The sequence below is a fragment of the Lycorma delicatula genome, chromosome 12, assembly GCF_047948215.1.
Source record: "Lycorma delicatula isolate Av1 chromosome 12, ASM4794821v1, whole genome shotgun sequence".
Taxonomy (NCBI): domain Eukaryota; kingdom Metazoa; phylum Arthropoda; class Insecta; order Hemiptera; family Fulgoridae; genus Lycorma; species Lycorma delicatula.
In genome coordinates, this window is record NC_134466.1 from 66,090,988 (window position 1) to 66,110,809 (window position 19,822).

Below are 19,822 nucleotides of genomic sequence, written 5' to 3' on the forward strand. Positions count from 1 at the left end.
AAAATGAAAAAATCAAACAACATCAAAGATGATGTAAGAATCTAACTTACAACAAAAATGTTTACATCCTATCACAGAAACTTGAATATACAGAAAAATAATAGCTGTCTTTCACAGCTTTAATTTTATTTAATTAAAGTAAGGTACAACAGGAAGCTGAGGAGGAAGTAATAAAAATATCTTATCAGACATAATCTGCTGCTTAGAATTAATACACAAATACATTAAAAAAAATATTGAAAGAATACCAACCAATAAGAAACAAAATAATCTGCACAACTACCAATAGCTTGAGTAAAAATGAACGACAAAACAGAGATGAAAAGAAAACACATGTTTGAACCAGCACGAAGATAACTCAAACAAATAGATTTTCCTTGATTACTAAAACCTTCTGGTTCAAGCTCCAGTATATCACTAAAGACTGACAGAGTACTCTGAAACAAAAAGAAAAAACTAAGAAAATAAAAATAAGAATCAATTCAATACCAATTAAAAATATATATATATTATATTACAATAAAAATATTACTAAGTATAAGAAAAGCAAAATTAATCTTGTGTTTAGGACTAAGCTAAAAGTTTTGATTATCTAACATTTGAAAGTGTTATCTAACAACAATTTCAAGGTTTGTTAGAGTACTATCTCCCATCAGAAGGAAAATCATTGGGAACAAGTTTGTAAACGAACAGGGTGGTGTATACTAGAAATTCTACAGTATTATTTCTTATTACTTTAATATAATTTATTACAATTTTACTTGATGATGGGGTTTTAAGCTCAAAATACAGGTAAACCAATCATACAAAATGGCCGGATAGATAAATTTTACTTACAATATGTACAATAAACATATACAACTTACAAACAAAATCACAAATTGAATACAACTGTAGAAGGCAACACTCAAAATACACTTCTTTTTTTTTTAAAAATTGCATTATACAAAAAGAAAAGCAATATGGTATTATCTTTTCAAATACAAAGTAAGAACAGCTGGATGTAATATGCAAAAAGTAAAATTCAGATTAAAATCATTTTACGTTCTATTTAGAATTCTGAACATTTTATAGATAATGATTCAAGACAAATAACCAATTAAAGAAAGGGTATACAATAAAACCCCTTTTATAAAGTTCTTCATTTACAATATTAGTGTTATGCAAATCAGTATTAACCATTACAGTTTAAAAACTGTTAGGTCTTGTTTTGAAAAAATATTTCATCTGCTTGACTGCTTTTAACAGTAGATGACAGTGTGGTTAGTGAAATTCAAAAAGGAGTCTAATCAATAGATTGAATGAAAAATATTTTATTCATGTTAATAAAAATAATAAGATTTCTCTATTTATTATTAAAAAATTAATCTTTTTTTATTACAATTTTCTACAAAATACTTTTAATTTTTATAAATATTGTTTTTACAAAAAAAAAATCAGTTATTAATGAAAAGTCTAGTAATACTTTCCTGAACAAAAATTCTTCTTATTATTATTATTATTACTGTTCTCTCAATTATTAGTTCATTTCAAACAAAGTTATCTCTAAATTCTACTTACGCTAAGTTAATATAATCTATTTATCTAGTGTTTTGGGGTTTTATGGCATATCTTTTTTTCTTGATGGTATTCATAAACAGAACTTTAATACTTTATTAAATCATTACATCTCAAGTGGCTTGTTACTTCATTTGGAATCAATACAATATCAGCTTCTAATAGTATAAAATAATACATATATCTGCAGTAGCATAACTTCAAAAGAACCAATATTTGAAATGTAGATTGTGAAAAATTCTAGAAACCTTTTGGAAAATAGCATTGATCCAATTATCTATCATTTCAGCAGTCTCCATTTAATTTTTCACACACTTACACACAAATTATATTTTTCAGAATTTTATTTTTTGTTGTTCTTTCCTGATTAAAAGTTGGATAACACAAACTGTTTATATATATATATATATATATATATATAAACTTCTTTTTATATATAAAATACCACGACTGTATTTTGTTATAGCTATTAGTTCCTGTTATAATAGCTTTAGCATCTTTTTGAGTTTAATTACATGGCACATTGAAACAGGACTTTTATCTGTTCACTTCCTATCTAACTGCAGTTACTCTAATTAAACAGATAATGTTGGAAAGTTTATTCGTTTCATTTCAAACTCTGCTATACGCCGGCCTCTGTGATGCAAGTGGTAGTATCTCGGCCTTTCATCCAGAGGTCCCGTGTTTGAATCCCGTTCAAGCACATCATCTTCATACACAAGCTCTCGTCCTCTGAAGTAATGCCTAATGGTGGATCTGGAGGTTAAAAAAAAAACCCTGCTGTACACATTTTTGCTAAATGGGTGTTTAATATCTCAGAAATAGACGTTTAATTCCATGCATTGACAAGTTCATGCATGGTTCTATTGCAGTAAACTTAAATAGACCTCTATCCATGATGTTTTTCTGCTTCCAATGTCTTCAAGTACACATACTTCGTTGATGCCAGCCTTTTATAGATCAGGAGTTAATCACAAACTGCATAATTATTTTATCAATTTCAGAATGGCATCTTTCTTCATCCCAGTAAAATATTTTAACATAGATTTACATCTAAAAATTAAATTTCAACCCTTACTCTATCTGTGAATTGTATTTACTTTATTACATCACTTCTTTTTTAAGTATATATCTTACTTTTTGCATTTACACACGATGTGATTTTTTTTAACAAACAACTTTCATTAATACTTGCATGAACATTACAGTAGATATTACTACCAACAAACATATATAAAAATGAACATTAATTATAGAAGACTACTTTTAACACATAATAATATAACACTAATAAACACGTAAATTAATTAAAGAAAAAAAAAATTGTGATACCGCATGCGAGTTTCTTGGAATCATTTTAGTATCTTCTAAAATTTCTTCATGTTCAGATTCTGAGATGCTATCAGTTATTTTTTCTTCGGCAGAAACTAACAAAGCACTATCTAAAACGCTATCTTTCAGTTCATTAAAACTACTTTGCATTCCGACTGATCCCTGAAAATACATTTACATAAATTTTTATTCAGTATATTAATAATTAATAATATTAAGATTTTTATTTGGTTGTAGTTATTTTTCTTATGATTATCAATTACAGAAAAACAATTTGGATTTAGAAAGAGAAAAAGTAAAAGGATGAAAGATATAAAAGAATACATGTTTGTTTTATGGGTGTGAAAAGAGCATTTGTCACAAATATTAATACTTCAAAGAATACACAGGAAAAATACAATATTAATTATAATTAACCAACTGTACATGAATCAGAAGATAGCTATAAAAATGAAGGATGCAAAACCTGATGGTTTAACTAAGGAAAGGGAGTAAAAGTGTTGCTTATTCCCAACATTTTTAGAAATATACAGTACAAAATATAAGGGACAATTATGTTATAAAATTACAATATGTTATAAAATACAAGGTACAATTAAAAATGTCTAAGAATACGAAGAAGTAATCAATGCTGGAGGAACAGAAATCAACTGTATAAGGTTCACAGATGACATGGTGTTTTTAAGAGATGCAGTAAAGAATGTTCAATAAATAATTTTGAAATTAGAGGATACAACTGAAATGAAAATGAATTTTACGAAAACAAAGTTTTATACAATAAGTCAATAAATATCTACACAAAAGAAGAAAAAACTGAAAGTATAGAATATTAGATACTTAGGTATAATATTAATAGAAGACTGCTAAAGCAAAACAAGGGCAGTAATGTTTGATGAAATATCATAGAAATAAGTAGGAAATTTAATATGGCAAATGAAGATTGACTTGAAAAAATGTCTTATGAAGTTTTATGTTTTGAGTGTACATCTGTAAGAATATGAAACATAAACGCTAAGGAAGACAGGAAGAATTTAGGATGTAAGCATAGAGATCAGAGAAGATAATATGGCAGAAAAAAATAAAGTAATGAATAGAATGAACGTGAGTATACACTTTATCAGAACAATTCAATACAAGAAAGCTAACCAAGTAGGACACATCACCTGAGAAGGATCTGGAAAAGGTGCAAAGAAGATGATTATAGCCAACTTAAAAATAAATAGCCAGGAAGTTAAATGTTTAGCCAGTAATAGAAGAGAACTGAGATAGACGTGATGCAAGGAACCTACTTCAGGGTAAATAATGATTACGATGATGATACTCATAGTACAAAGACTCATAGTCACAAATTATAATTTATAACTTATAATTTAAAAGTATTTTATAATGTTGGAGGAAGGCATCATACCCACTGGGACAACATGTTTCAAAATAATGATCATCTTTAGTACAAAAAGATAAATATTTTGATTTCTCAGAAAATATTATTTTAAATCCATTCACTATTTACATCACATAAATAAAGCTTGTTACAACAATTAAAACATCTTATTTTTTAAAGCTGCCTCATTTTTGTTAAAACACCAACATTATTGTTTATAACAGACCTTGTGACACAGTAGAAAATTAAAACATAAAATTTACCTATGCTAACTGATAGGTCTGCACACTGATTCGACCTCTGATACTTTCCACCTTATCCAATCTAAAAACTAAATGGTTTTCATAGTTGACATCCTTAAACTGGGTGTCAACTGATCTAAAATCTTAATAGAGAAAAGGATCTTATTAAAGATATAGCCAAGTAAAATAGTTTAGATAAGAAAATCAACTCGTAAGAAAAAAGCTGACAACACAGTTGTAGGACTTTCCCAACATGCGGCTTTTTTCTGATGCATGGCTTACATACACTACTAAATTTAAAATAATAATTTTATTTAAATATAATATTTTTTGATTATTTAATTCAATGATTCAAACTAAACCACATGCGCATACCATATTTCATTTGCGTAGGTTTGGCGGTACTAATGGCCACTTTAAATTCTTTTTTACAATTTAAATATTATTCATTTATTTAACTCTACTGCTCACCTGTAAAGTCACAATACAGCAAACAACTAAAACTGTACGTCAGTGCTACACTAACACTCCTTGTGGTGAGAGGGGGTACTACTGAAGCAGTATATCTACTTAGCCACAAGTTTATTTAGATAATTTTTTAGGGGAATGCGATTTCGCAAAAATTTTTTTTAGAAATATTATTTTTTAATTATTAACAAATGTACCTAAGAGCAATAACAATTAATTAATTAGGCAAAACCAAGAGATGCTGAAGGTGTCATTGCTGTACAGCCTCACCCCTTGACCTTTTAAATTGAAAATTTATGATCAATGCCCCATGTATAGAAGTAATCTGACCAAGTTCGGTCAAAATTAGTCAAGTAGTTTTGAAGATATAAGATGATTTATAGGCCAACACCGAACAAACACATGTACATATGAACATTAACATCTGGAAAATTTGCATCTAGTTTTTTGGGTTCCTTAGGTGTCACTAAACCACATGCGCATACCATATTTCATTTGCGTAGGTTTGGCGGTACTAATGGCCACTTTAAATTCTTTTTTACAATTTAAATATTATTCATTTATTTAACTCTACTGCTCACCTGTAAAGTCACAATACAGCAAACAACTAAAACTGTACGTCAGTGCTACACTAACACTCCTTGTGGTGAGAGGGGGTACTACTGAAGCAGTATATCTACTTAGCCACAAGTTTATTTAGATAATTTTTTAGGGGAATGCGATTTCGCAAAAATTTTTTTTAGAAATATTATTTTTTAATTATTAACAAATGTACCTAAGAGCAATAACAATTAATTAATTAGGCAAAACCAAGAGATGCTGAAGGTGTCATTGCTGTACAGCCTCACCCCTTGACCTTTTAAATTGAAAATTTATGATCAATGCCCCATGTATAGAAGTAATCTGACCAAGTTCGGTCAAAATTAGTCAAGTAGTTTTGAAGATATAAGATGATTTATAGGCCAACACCGAACAAACACATGTACATATGAACATTAACATCTGGAAAATTTGCATCTAGTTTTTTGGGTTCCTTAGGTGTCAAAACATGATGATTAGTGAAAACCGGATATTCCCAATTTGGACAGATTGCAGTTTTTTGGGTTCCTTAGGTGTCAAAACATGATGATTAGTGAAAACCGGATATTCCCAATTTGGACAGATTGCAATACTTTTGCTTTTAAACCTGTAGCTGTGCTATAGTGGTAGATGGAAACATAAAAATAAAAAAAAATCTTTTGTTGATTTTCCCACAAGCTTTCCAAGTAAAGGTTGGCTGTGTCTAGCAAGCTGGTTTCTTTTCTTTGAAAAAATGAAGATAAAAAGCAACCTTGTACAAAGAACAGAAACTCAAATTAATTTTTAAGGATAACAATTGCAAATTTGGATAAGTAGGGTAAACTATGTAAGAAAAATTCAATACAAATATAAGAAGCAAGAAGCATTTGTCTCATTTAAGCAAAGAAATAAGCTATGGCTCAACAGTGCTATAAAACCGGTTGTAAAGAAACTTTAAACTGTAAAGAAAATTAAAACATTTACTAATACTTACATGAATATTATAATGCATACTGCTTTAAGCAAACATATATAAAAGAAACATTACTTTTAAAATACAGTCTTTATTAATAAATACATTACTTAATTAAAAAAAGAAAAAAATTGTATTACCTCGTGCAATGTTTTTGAAATCATTTTAGTGTCCTCAGAAATCTCTTTGTGTTCAAGTTCTGAAATACTTTCCGTCATTTTTTTTTCAATAGGAACCAATGAAGTATAATCTAAACCATTATCTTTCAGTACATTAAAGTTACTCTGGATTTCAACTGAACCCTATACAGCAGGCACACATATAAATTTTTATTCAGTACATTAATTATTAACAAATATTGTAATTTTTATTTTAAACAAATTATATTTATGTTATGATCATTGATTACACAAGAAAAATTTAGATTTAGAAAAGGAAAAGATACAAGGGATGACAATATCGGGATAATATGGAATACTGGGATGAAATTGGGAGCACTCCCATTTACCTCGTACAGTCACAGAAATCAACTACGGGTCAACATTGCTATTAAACTGATCATAAAGTAATTTTGAAAAATAAAAGCTGTCTCTTTTTATGTAATTTGAATGTAGAAGATTGGAAACTAAAATTAAATTATTGAATGAAAGACAGTGAATTTTGTTTATAAAAGAAGTCTTATTAATAAATATACTACCAAAAATATACTAATATTTTGTTGATGTATTTTTCATTTTTAACAGACTTCAGCAATAAACAAGGTTCACAATTTGATTCAAACATTCTTTTCTTTTTAAATTATGTGTGCATTCAAGTCTTAATCATAATCACAAAGAGTTGATTTTTATGATTATTTTGTTTTTTTTAATAAAGGAACATACAGCAGGATTACCAGAGGAAGTGATCTTCTTATTGTTCCTATTTTATCAAAATATTACATTTCCTTCATAGTTTATTTGAAAATCATTTCTTTTTTTTTATTCATGATTTCTTAGTACTGATATGTTATAGTGTAATGATATAACATATAAGTTTGTATAGTTTGGTGACAATTTGACATTCAAAGGCATGTTACACAAACAACTCAAGAAAATTTAGAAAATCTTAAGTGATAATAAAATTTACATTTATTCCAGGGAGCCTCAGCTAACAGTCTGAAGCAGTCTCTAAGCTGTTTCTCTGTATTTCTTTATAATTTTTATCAAAATACAGGTTTTTTTGCCATTTGTTTCTCGTGAAAGGCTTCTTTCAAACAGACAAGGCTTTTGTAAGTCTAAAAAAAAATAAAATAGGAATTTAAAATAAAATAAACATAAAAAAACTTCTAAAAAACTCATTAAAAAACATAAAATTACTTTTTTATAATAATTTTTTAAAGTTCAACATTTAAAAAATTAGTATTAGATTAAAAACAGCTACCAACAACTTACTAAACTGAACTTAGCGCAGAATTTTAGAAGTCAAAAAATGTTTTTTAACTTATGGTGCATTTATTTGGCTTATTTAATTTTCTTTCTTAACCAAACTTTATTAAAGAAGTAGATTTATGTAAAAAAAATAAATTTATGCGATTGAATCAGATTTCTTTAAAAAAAAGTATTTTCCCTATTACAAATAAGATTATTAAAATAAATTTAAAAAATGGGACAAAAATCTAACCACCTGATTAATAACCATATAAAAAAATATGTGTATAAAAGACAGAAATATATAGTATAAAAAAAAGTAAATACATAATACTCTTCCATTTTATACAAGGATCTCAAATAAGTATAAAAATTAATATTACTTCCAGAAAAAGCTGGCAATGAATTCTGTAACTTTTCTGACTGCTCGCGTCAATTTTTCAATTCAGTTATTTTAAGCTCTATTTGTATCTTTAAGATAAAATAATTCCTTTTTATTGGAAAAAAAATAACCAAAATTCTGATTTCCTTTTTTCACATTTTTATATAAAAAAATTTATTTCTTATTTTATGATACATAGTTAAATATAAAATACAAATAGCTAAATAAAAAAAATTAATAATAATTTCTATACTTGTGAAAGACTTAATGACATTTGAATGGTGGGACTGTTGTTTGCTGTTCTTGAAAAATGAATTTTTTTTTCATTTTAGGGGCTCCCATACTCAAGGGGAAGCACTCAAGTAAAACTAATTTTTAAGAACAGTCCCTAAGTGGTTAAAATAAATTAAAAAAATAACTTTTTAAGATTGTTTAGAAAATACAAAAATATAACCACAATTCTAAATAAATAAAGTTGTAGTTTTCTAGGAAGGGGGTAAAAAGTTTTGGTTAATTTTGTTTTTTCAAGAAATAGTAATGAGTAAGGAGCATAAATGATTAACGATTTTTACAATTTAAATTCAATGGGTAACTTGCAAGATGGATTTAAATTTAAAATAAATTTTAAAAAAATTATTTTTTGTTGCTACAGACCAAAAAAATGTTTTAAGGCCTATTGAAATGGAAAATATAGATGTAAAATACTCCCATTACTTCTTTTCTGAACCAAGATTATAGTTAAAAATAAATATATATATAAAATCATTTTTTTGGGAGGAGGTGAATAGTAAAAACATTTTTGGTAATTTATGATCATGATAAAAATCTTCAATTGTTTGGAAGAAAATTATTCTGTACCTCAGTAAAATTTTAATCTTATTTCGGCCAGAACAACCTACTCTTTTTCCAATTTTTGCAAAATTTTAATACATCCCTTTGAAAGTCTACAAAGTTAGAAGAAAATTAGTCAATGGGGTCCAGCATTATAAGACCAAATATAGGCTAACATACATTTGTACATATATTGTCTGTATGAAAAAAATAAATTTTTTTGACTCTGAGCATTGGAATAAACATTTTTTCGCACATCATTTACAATTTATTTAAATCTATTTTTTTTGTTAAATTTTTTTAAAAATGTCTCCTTTAAGTACAAACTTAAAAAACACCAATTTTTTTTATTGACCGATATATATACTTTTTTCATTATAGCTATAACAGCATCCATCACTGCAATTGGGACAAGTAATATTGTTATTCAACAAATAAATAATTTAATTAAAGGAAAATATTATACCTTTTGTGATGATTCTAAAATAATTTTTGTCTCATTAGAAATTTCTTCATGTTTAGAGTCTGAAATGTGATCTTTTTCTTCTCCTATATTATCTAATGAAGCATAATCTAAACCACTATTTCTCAGTTCCTTAAAACTTCCTTGTTTTTCAATTGACCCCTATAAGAGGATATTGTTATTCATTATATTAACTATACATATGCTATTATTGTTATAAATTAAAGTATATTATAATTTACATAGAACATTTATGAGTTAAAAATGTTTTATAGTTTATATTGTAACATTATATCCACCACGATAAAACGATTCAAAATAAAGTTTACATTTACTACAATAAGTGTGCACATTTATTTTGATTTCTTCCATCGTACAGCAATTTTTTTTTATTCATCTTATTTATCATGCACCATTTTCTGACATATTCTTTAAATTTTAATGCGGTTCATTTCTTTTTCCCATAAGAATAAGTGCACCTCAGATTACTTTGAGAAACGTTAATTGATGTTAATACAAATGCCACATAAATCTCTTCAGCACTTTTCTTAATTGGAGAAATCCTCCACAACTGAAGCAAATGCAAAGAGCTTCAAAGCGACAGACTGACTTGTCAGGTCATTGGGCAGACAAAAATCCATTTTTAAATTACGTTTATAAATATCCAATAAAAGCTGCACCAGTGGGTTTCCACAGCAATGATCACCAAATATGGATGAATTACTGATCTATAGAATCCCACCATCGTAAACCATATGGCTTACCAATTTTCATTATTTTAGAAAAAACAGTTTACTAAAGTTTCTACATAAGTACTGGCATAATTATGATGATAGCCACACTGTAACCATGTTATAAGCAGATTTGAAATAACTGGAAAAATGTAAAATCTTTTAGATAAAAAATTCCTCAAAATTTTATCAACATAAAATTATGTTCTCAATTTTTAAAAGTAACGATCAAGTGAAAAAATTAGACTAATCAAAGACAGTCTTTCATGTCTCCTATGAAGCTGTCAACAACTGGTTGAACAAGCTGGCTTTCAAAGCTGGTTTTTGAGTTTAGATAATCTTCTAGTTATTAACCAGCCAAGTAAGAGTGAAAAATATCAGATTCGTCCTTATTTAGCATTTATAGAAAAAACTTTTGATTGTTTAAGTCGCTCTTTATTTATTTCTTAAAAGGCAAGATGTCTCGACAATTTATTTAAATATAATCAGGACCGCTGCGACCAACTGTGCATGAATGCATTGCACGCAGGCAGCAACATTTTTGTAATTCATTTGAAAAATATTTAAAAAAGAACTATTTGACTTATATGTATATTAATGTTACTCTTATAAAAAACAAATCAATCATATTTTAATCTGCTGGTGCCCACTTTAATGACTTATTGTTTATCTAAATATAAACAAAAATTCTTACCGATGCGTATTAGAAACATTTTTAATTCTTGTAGATAGTTTTCATAACCTATAACACTTGATACTATATGATAACAATAAGTCCTATTGGTTATCTGTTTTTTTGTTTATTAATCTCTAGATAAACTTTGAAAATATTTTTTAGTTTATCCACGTCATGTTCCATATATTTAAACAATTCGGTTTAATTTTATTATTATTTTAATTTTATTATTATCTTTTTTGTGGTAAAATTATATTTCGACTTATTACAACCAAAAATATAAAATATACTTAATTTTAAGAATTTCTCTTGCTAAAAATAGCTAAAAACTTAATTTAGTATTTATATTTAATTTGGTGTTTTGATAAACAAAATCCTAAAGTAAGTGTTAAGACCAAATGTCTAGTAATTCAGAGATAATAATTTGTATTTCATTTTTAAATGATTTATACAACATTTCTGTATCTAAAATTTTCCTAATAATTTTCAAAAAAATGTTCGATAGAAAAATGAAAAGCTTATTGGTGCTTGATATTGGCAAAAACAAACGAAAAATTGAACAATAAAAACAATTAAAAGAATCGTTGAACAAATTTTTTATAGCTTCTAAAAAACTGAAAGCAAAAATAATGAATTTAGTAAGTGTACAAATGTAATGTCTAGTAATGATGTCTGTTCCTTTGATATCTTAAAGAAAATAAGGTGATGAAAATTATGTGCTTCCTGCAGAACAAATTTTTAAGGAAAAGGACTAAGATTTAACAGAACAAATTAATTCAATCAAAAATAAAACTGTTGACAGTCAAGCCAATGTAAAATTCATATTAAAGTCAAATGATCCTGGTAAGCGGCCAGAAAAATGAAGTATTCAAGATATTCATTTCCTAACTCAAAAATATCCACAACTAATTAGCAACAGAAAATTTCCATATAATAAATAAACATGGAGGAAATTTTTTCCATTTTATTATTATCGATGATTACCTAATGATGAAGTCAACGCTAGTGACTTCTGTATTCAGTCAATAAATTCTGTAATTTGCAGTTCATGCTGGTTATATGATGAAAAATAAATAGACGATACTGCCAGTACAAAAGGAGTACATGATTGGGGTATATTTCATTACTTCTTAAAAGACACGAATATAATGTAGGTCGTATTAAGAACGTTAAAAAAATGTCAGAATTGTTACTGGTTCTTCAAAATAAAACAAAAGGTGCAACACAGCAAAGATTGTATGAGAATGAAAAACAACACTGGCATTCCGTTATAAAACGAATTATATTAACAATTAAAAATATCTGTTCTGACAATGCCTTGGTTTTAGAGGATTTCCGAAGTGTCTATTTGATACTGAAAAAAAACAACAGTAACTTTTTACAATTAATTTAAGCAATTTCAAAATTTGATACAGTGATGGAAGATCACCTTCATTGAATTCAGCAATCTAATCATAAAAATTTAACTCATTATATTGGATACAAAATTCAAAATGAAATAATTTTATTAATAGCCACTGAAATAAAACTCAAATTCTTGAAATAGTGCAAAAATCCAAACATTTTTCTTTAATATTAGATTGTAATCCAGACATGTAACACTGAAAAAATAACAATTATTATTAGTTTTGTTGTACAGCTCCAGTAGAAATACATGAACATTTTCTGGGTTTTTGCCTCATAACAGACACAACTGGATAAGGAATTTGAAATTTTGTAATTCAAAAATTTTAAGAACTAAAACTTGACATAAAAGACTTAAGAGGGCAAAATTACTATAAGAGCACAAACATGAGAGGAAAAAGGAATGGTCTTCAAAAAAAAAATATTACATTTAAATCCTACAACTTTTTTTGTACTGCGCTCAGCTCACAGCCTTAATTTAATTGTAAACGATTTTGCAAAAACTTCTTTGGAAATCACAAATTTTTAAATCTTGTTCAGGCAATACATGTATTTTTCTCAGCATCCAATTACAGATGGAACATTTTAACAAGAAAATTGTCAAAATTCACCTTAAAACTTTTTTTGGAAATGCAACGGGAAAGTCAGAGAGGCCATAATTCCTCTTAAAACTCAAATTGGTGGTGAAATATATGATACAATGGTAGAAATATGTGGACAAAACCAAAGTTATAAATACCAAAACTGTGGTAAACGCATTTGGTACAAAAATAGCCATTTAAATTAATATGTTCTATCATTATATGGCACAATATACCAAATCAAATCAATTGTTATAGGCTTAAATTAAACATCCAGTCTGCTCTGGAAGCATTAGAACAAGTTACAGATATTTTATAGATTTAAGATCTGATGAAAATTTTTCTAGTATTCTTCTGGGAAGAAAGAGAACTGCTTTCTATCATTTATGCAGATACAAAATTATCTAAAACAGATGAATCTAGGATTAGAAAGAGAAAATGTATATTTTATTATGAACATGTCGATGAAAATATTCCAGACTGAAAAAAAAATTTTTAAATCTCCTTTTTATTTTCCATAATTGATGCAACAATAAATTCATTACAGGACAGATTTGAGGTGTTTAAAGAACGTACGGCCATTTTTTAATTTTTTTACAATATTGGTAGCAGAAAAAATATTAACAAAGAATTATGAAAACATTGCAGAGATTACAATAAAAGCTGATAAGATCCAATTGATAAACAATCATGCTGAATTTATAAATGGAAAGGAGCTTTTTGAAGAATTAAAAACAGTAGCAATTTATTTAAAATCCGAAAAGACTCCCACTGAGGTATGAATATATTTATGAAAATAGTTTATCTTAAACTTGTTCATATCTCATAATCATACTCACTTTTTTTAAATCTTCCTGCATCAGTGTTTGGCTAGTGGGGTGAAAATTCATTTTCAAAATTAAAATTAAAAATTATTTACAATCAACTGTATAGCAAGAAAGACTATCAACACTAGCGATGATCTAAATTGAACATCAGACAAATAAATCACTAAATTTAGAATTGCTTAAAAGAAATTTAAACAAGACAGAAAGTGTTTTAAAATTAGTCGTTTTTTTTTTAAATATATAAATATTAAATTAGCTGTTTTCTTTGGTAAATCCTTATAATTAAAATGTGTTTTAAAAATCTCTGTTTTGAACATCTATAATTTTTCAAAAAATAAATATTTAAAAATATTTAGAACATTTACACGTTATTAAAACATCGTGAGAAATCAACTGTAGCATCTATATACATATTATGGATGAAGAGTGTTGCAATATTAGGTAAGCGTAAATTTCAATATTTTGTCAAAGGATTATATTTATATTTATTTTTGCTTAGTTAGAAAAAAAATGTTTAATTTTTTAATAGGGGTGACATTTTTACTTTTACACCAAGGCGGCTCCAACTCTCACAGCAGCCATCAATATAATTAAAGACATGTATAAAAATAGCACTGCAAGAGTAATGTTAGAAAAACCAGAAAAATATTTTTAGCTTAAAAAAGGCGGCAAACACGGTGATCTACATTCACCTTTATTTTTTAATGTGGCTTTGCAAGAGGTTATTAATCAGTTGAACAGGGGAAAAAATAGTACCTTTATTTGGGACAAATACTTAAACTACCTACAATTTGCAGATGATATACTAATCGCAAAATAATTATAAGAACTAAATGTATGCTAAACGATCTAGCAGAAGCGTGCATATATTTTGGCCTTAGATTTCCTGGAAAACACATCTAACAGCTGATAAGGAAGAAGAAAATAGAGTAAGAAAAATGTGAACTAAACTAGACTCAAAATCTCATCTATTGAGATCAACTTATCTCCTTCAAGGATAAGCCTTTCAAGGAAATAAAAGTACCCTTGAAAGTTCACAAATGCATGGAAGTATTGGTCTTTAAAGTGCATCCTTAAAAACAGAGATGTCAGTTCGGCAAAGAAAATTATAATATTAAGTTCTTGTGTATTGCCAACACCTTGCAAATGTGGTCATTAAAAAAATATATAATTAAAAAAATGGTAACAACTCAAATGGCAATGCAAGGCACTCAAGTGTCTTAAATATTATTAAAATAAAAAATAAAACTACAACCACATTAGAAAATTTAACAGAAACAATAAAGTTATTGATGTGGAAATGGGTCTGTCATATGGTGGAAAGTGGATGATGGACTGACTGAATGGGAGCCAGACTTGTGGTTAAGGAAGGTTGGAAGGTAAAGGATCAGAAGGAAAGATGACTTTGTAAAGACAGCCTGAAGTAGACGGTCTGAAGTAGATGAAAGTAAGAATCACAACAAGAAGTAAAACCTAAAGGGAGACCTATAATATTAAAGGTACATGTGGTTTCTAAGTTCAAGTGATTTTTTCATAATATTTATAATAGTTAAAATGTTTGACAAATAGAGGACAGTTAATATATTAATTATAAACTAGAAAATGAAGAGTTACAATTTTATATGATTTTTATTTATTTTTTTATAGAGTATGCATTATTTTAATTTTAACACACTTTGTACAGCTCATTTCATTTTGTTGTTTTAGAAATGTGTGTTGTAAATTACAGAAACAATAAAGGCATTCATTACTTCATTCATTACTTATTATAAACAGAGCTAGCTTATAGCACAACCAATTACATAATTATCATCAAAACCTTTTTCCTGAAATTTATACATTATTTTCTACGAATATTTATTAATTCATAGCAACTGACATTACGTTAAGTACATAGAATTATTTATAAAAATTACAATTACTTACATTATGAAGTAGTATAACATGATCGAAGCTGCTAATGTATTGTAACTGATGCGTAACAAGTATCACTGTTTTATTAGCTAGATATCCTGCAAATAAAAATAGAAAAAATTTCAATTCTTATACATTTATTTATAAAAGTTCAATCATATACACACAAGTGCAGAATGATAGACTGAAAAAAACATTCATTGTCTGATATAATAAGCCAACTCAGCAAGAAATAATAATCTGTTACACTACAAACATAAAACAAATCACAAAAAAAGGCCTAAGAGTTATAGCAAAAATGCATATCTAACTACCAAACAAGTTTAGGGGTTAGTAAATTTGGATCTAGAAGAAAGTGTAAAGGATAAAATAATAAATATAAAAAGAAATCATTAAAATCTAATAGAAAACTGCAAATAAAAGAAACTTTAAATATAATAAAAAAATATGTTCAATAAAAACAATATAAACAAATCAATTATTAACAAATAATATCATTAATAAACTTTGTACAATTCACTTGCTTTACACTGCTGCCACATACATGCTAGCCATATGTATGTCAGTGCGAGTACATATACCTATGCACCTGCACATGCGCCATTCCCCATCAAGCTAGCTGACTGCGCAACTCTCCTGGCACAGTTGCTGCACCACTCACAGGCGCTTATAAAAGGGTGAACAACAGAATAAATTTTCAATTTGTTGCCGATCACCTCTTGGAGAAGAAGATGGAAGAAGTTCCCTGGCCGGTCCAATGTGGGACCTCCTGGCGGATGCCAACATTCCTGCTGGATGAGCAGGCAGAGGGAGCTGCTGGGCGCAGATGCTACCTTCCTGCCCAAGCTTTTTTCCCCTTTTTAGCCTTCGGGAAACCCCATCAGATATTACTTCAGGGAATAAAAGAGGATGATATGTATGAGTGCAAATGAAGTGTAGTCTTGTACAGTCTTAGGTTGACCATTTCCGAGTTGTGTGGTTACTTGAAACCCGACCACCAAAGAACAGTGGTATCCATGATCTAGTATTCAAATCCGTATAAAAGTAACTGCCTTTACTAGGATTTGAATGTTGGAACCCTTGACTTCGAAATCAGCTGATTTGCAAAGATGTGTTCACCACTAGACCAAAAAAAAAAAACAAAATCAATATTAAAAGAAATAACAACTCTCAATAAATAAATTTCACACTTTCAAAGTATAACATATAGTATTATTAACAGAGCCCTAAACAATAATATGTTAAATGAAGCACTTGGTTTAATAAAATTAATAAATATTAATTATATTACATTTATTATATATATATTACTTATAGCATCTCAGTTCTTTTATCTGTAAGGTTCTGGAATGAATCTCACTCAGATGTGGTATTTTTCAAATGTTAAAATATCCATTCCATATTCTTATATTAGAAGCTTATGTGGTATTAAATTAATCATCAGAAAAAAAAGCAGGGATGCTACAATTCGACCACAAATGTTGAAACAGTAGTATTAAAATTAATTTCAATACATTATATATTCTGCTGCGAGAATGTAAATTATATATTTTAATTTCATTTTAGGCAATTTTACTATGAAAATTACAAATACAGACTGTTTAAAGATAACATTGAAAGCTGACAAGCATGAAAACAGAAGCGTCCATGAAGAAAAAAATTCAGTTACCAAACACAGGGCTTGTGAATAAACTTTAGCAGATGTTTATAAGAAGAGATGTACTTTATTGTAGTAAAACAAAGACAAAAGGAAAGCCATAAAAGTATAACAGAAACTTTAAAAAAAAATAAACTTTTTAATTGTTAAAAATTAGTTAGATTGGCAGCACTTTAGATGAAGAAATGTTATAAAAGCATTTATTACTTGTTTTAGCAGCTAATAAAAATATCAGATATATCTTACTCACTTATTTAAAACAGTTTGTAGTTTATGCATTTTAATTAACTCTTATACTTAAAAAATGTGCAATTTATTTTTAATAAATAATTAATTACCTTTTATACAGTCATTGAAAAGATGTTTACTGACATGAGTATCAACTGCTGACAATGGATCATCAAATAAATAAATGTCTGCATCTTTATACACAGCTCTTAAAAAAAAAGAAAAAAATTCATCATAATTATATTTTTTTAAATTTATATGTGGATTCCAAAAAAAATCTAACAAAACTAAACATAACATTTAAATTGTTTGATGACTTTCCTGAAAAAATTGCCACATGTGTCTTGCTCAGATCAGAGACAGGCAGTTCTGTACTGAAAAGCGATACAAAAGATCCAGGCCTTTTTGTAAAATTATCCTATCATCATTAATATTTAAATATCTAAGAGTCTTCAGATCATTAGCACGCATCAACATTTTTTAATTTTAAACATCTACCAACATTACTGGCAAATAATAATAAACAGAAAGAACATGGAGTCCAAAATACTAATTTTACTTAAAAATTTATAAAATGCTTCATTTGCGAGTTACAGATAGTGAAAGATTTCGCTTGGATTTCAGCTAACCCAATGAAATGAAGTCAAAATGAAATTTTTAAGATGTTAATTAAGGGACAGAATTAGTGATTTCGTATGGTTTTTGACCTGAAAAATCATATAAGGTAGATCCTACAACCATATCTGCATTAGTTTTTGAGAAATTTGGAGTGAAAATAAATTAGGGTAAAAAAAACAGTTTTTTTACGTTTAACATACAACAACTTTGTTAAATGGGAAACTTTGTTAAATATAAAACTTCTAAACAAAACTTGTAGAGAATTTAATTCTGAACAAAATGAGTAAGGTAAGTTGAATAAAACAGAAAATTTCAAATCTTGTTTAGGAACAGTACACTGTATGTACCAGTTTATAATATTCAAAAATGAGCCTGCCATTTTCAACACAATTCTTGGCACACTACTGTACTGCTTTTGTTGTTATTTTTAGTTCTTCAGGGTTGTCCTTAAGTTGCTCAGCCGCATCCACATTGCAGACAATTAATTCTTCACAAGAACGTATTTTTGTTTATATACAATATTTTTCATCCATCCCCATCCCCAAATGCAAAAATCTAAAGGTCTTGATCAAGTGGTCTTGGTGAAGGACGTATGTTAATATGAATTTTTTCCATTATTTTCACAAGTAGAATAGGTAATGAAAGTACCAGAACTTCATGATACATCCCATATACACTTTCACAAAATCATTTTATACAAATAAAATACAAAACTGGTAGTGCACACTGTTACAGTTTAAAATCAAATTTATTAGTAATATAAATGATATATTGTTGGTTTCTGGAAACATAAGTCACATTTAAAACTATTTCACATTTAATGTAAAAAAAAAAAAAAATCAGTATTAATAAATTAATATTGAATTCAAAGGAAATTCCAACTAAGCAGAGACAGCCCATAGCTAAAATGATTATTTAAGAAAGGAGATAAAGAGAACCCCAATAACTACAAAAACATTGATTTCAAAGGTTATGAAATCAGAGATTCTGTTTTGATCAAATATTAATCACTCAATTATTGAGCAGGTTGAAAACTTTAATTATTTTGGCTGCAGATTAACTTTTGATGGTGAGATTGATGTTTACAAAACAAAATCTGATTAGTTTTTAGAGTATACACAGAACAATTACAAGGAGAGTGAGAGGGAAAGGTACCCAGATGAGATTTTGCAATGTTATAATAATTTTAACTAACTTGTACAGTAGCAAAACATGGACTCTTACAAAGGGAATTAAACAAAAACAGCTAGAAGCAACTGAAATGTAGTTTATACAGAAAGTTAAAAACTTCACAGGAATGGAAATGATTAGAAATGTTAACACCCAGATTGACTTAAAAGTTGGTGTAAGTGAAAAAATTCACAACTACTATTGCAGCTAGTGGAGAGATCATCTTCAAAGAACTCATAACAGTAGAATCCAAAAATGATTTTGAGTAAAAGCTCAGAAGAAGAAGTATAGGAAAACTTGCAATGTTGGTATTAATTTTGGTGAAGTTATATTCTGGTTTATATAAACCTATCCCTTGAGAAAGAATTACTACTATTTTATATTTAACGTAAATAATTCTCCATAATTATTATAAAATACAAC

At 27.7% G+C, this 19,822-nt stretch overlaps 1 protein-coding gene across 1 annotated transcript in view; it reads right to left on the reverse strand.

Annotated features, from left to right (window-relative positions):
* The window catches only part of LOC142333215 (ATP-binding cassette sub-family C member 4-like), a 112,484-nt gene that overhangs the window by 50,342 nt on the left and 42,320 nt on the right, over nucleotides 1-19,822 (reverse strand). The window contains exons 12-17 of the mRNA XM_075380197.1: nucleotides 17,722-17,819; nucleotides 15,739-15,824; nucleotides 9,597-9,755; nucleotides 6,652-6,813; nucleotides 2,890-3,051; nucleotides 253-437 (exon numbers count right to left, since the gene is read on the reverse strand). Of these exons, the coding sequence (XP_075236312.1) occupies nucleotides 253-437; nucleotides 2,890-3,051; nucleotides 6,652-6,813; nucleotides 9,597-9,755; nucleotides 15,739-15,824; nucleotides 17,722-17,819 (852 nt within the window). The remainder of the gene's footprint in view (nucleotides 1-252; nucleotides 438-2,889; nucleotides 3,052-6,651; nucleotides 6,814-9,596; nucleotides 9,756-15,738; nucleotides 15,825-17,721; nucleotides 17,820-19,822) is intronic.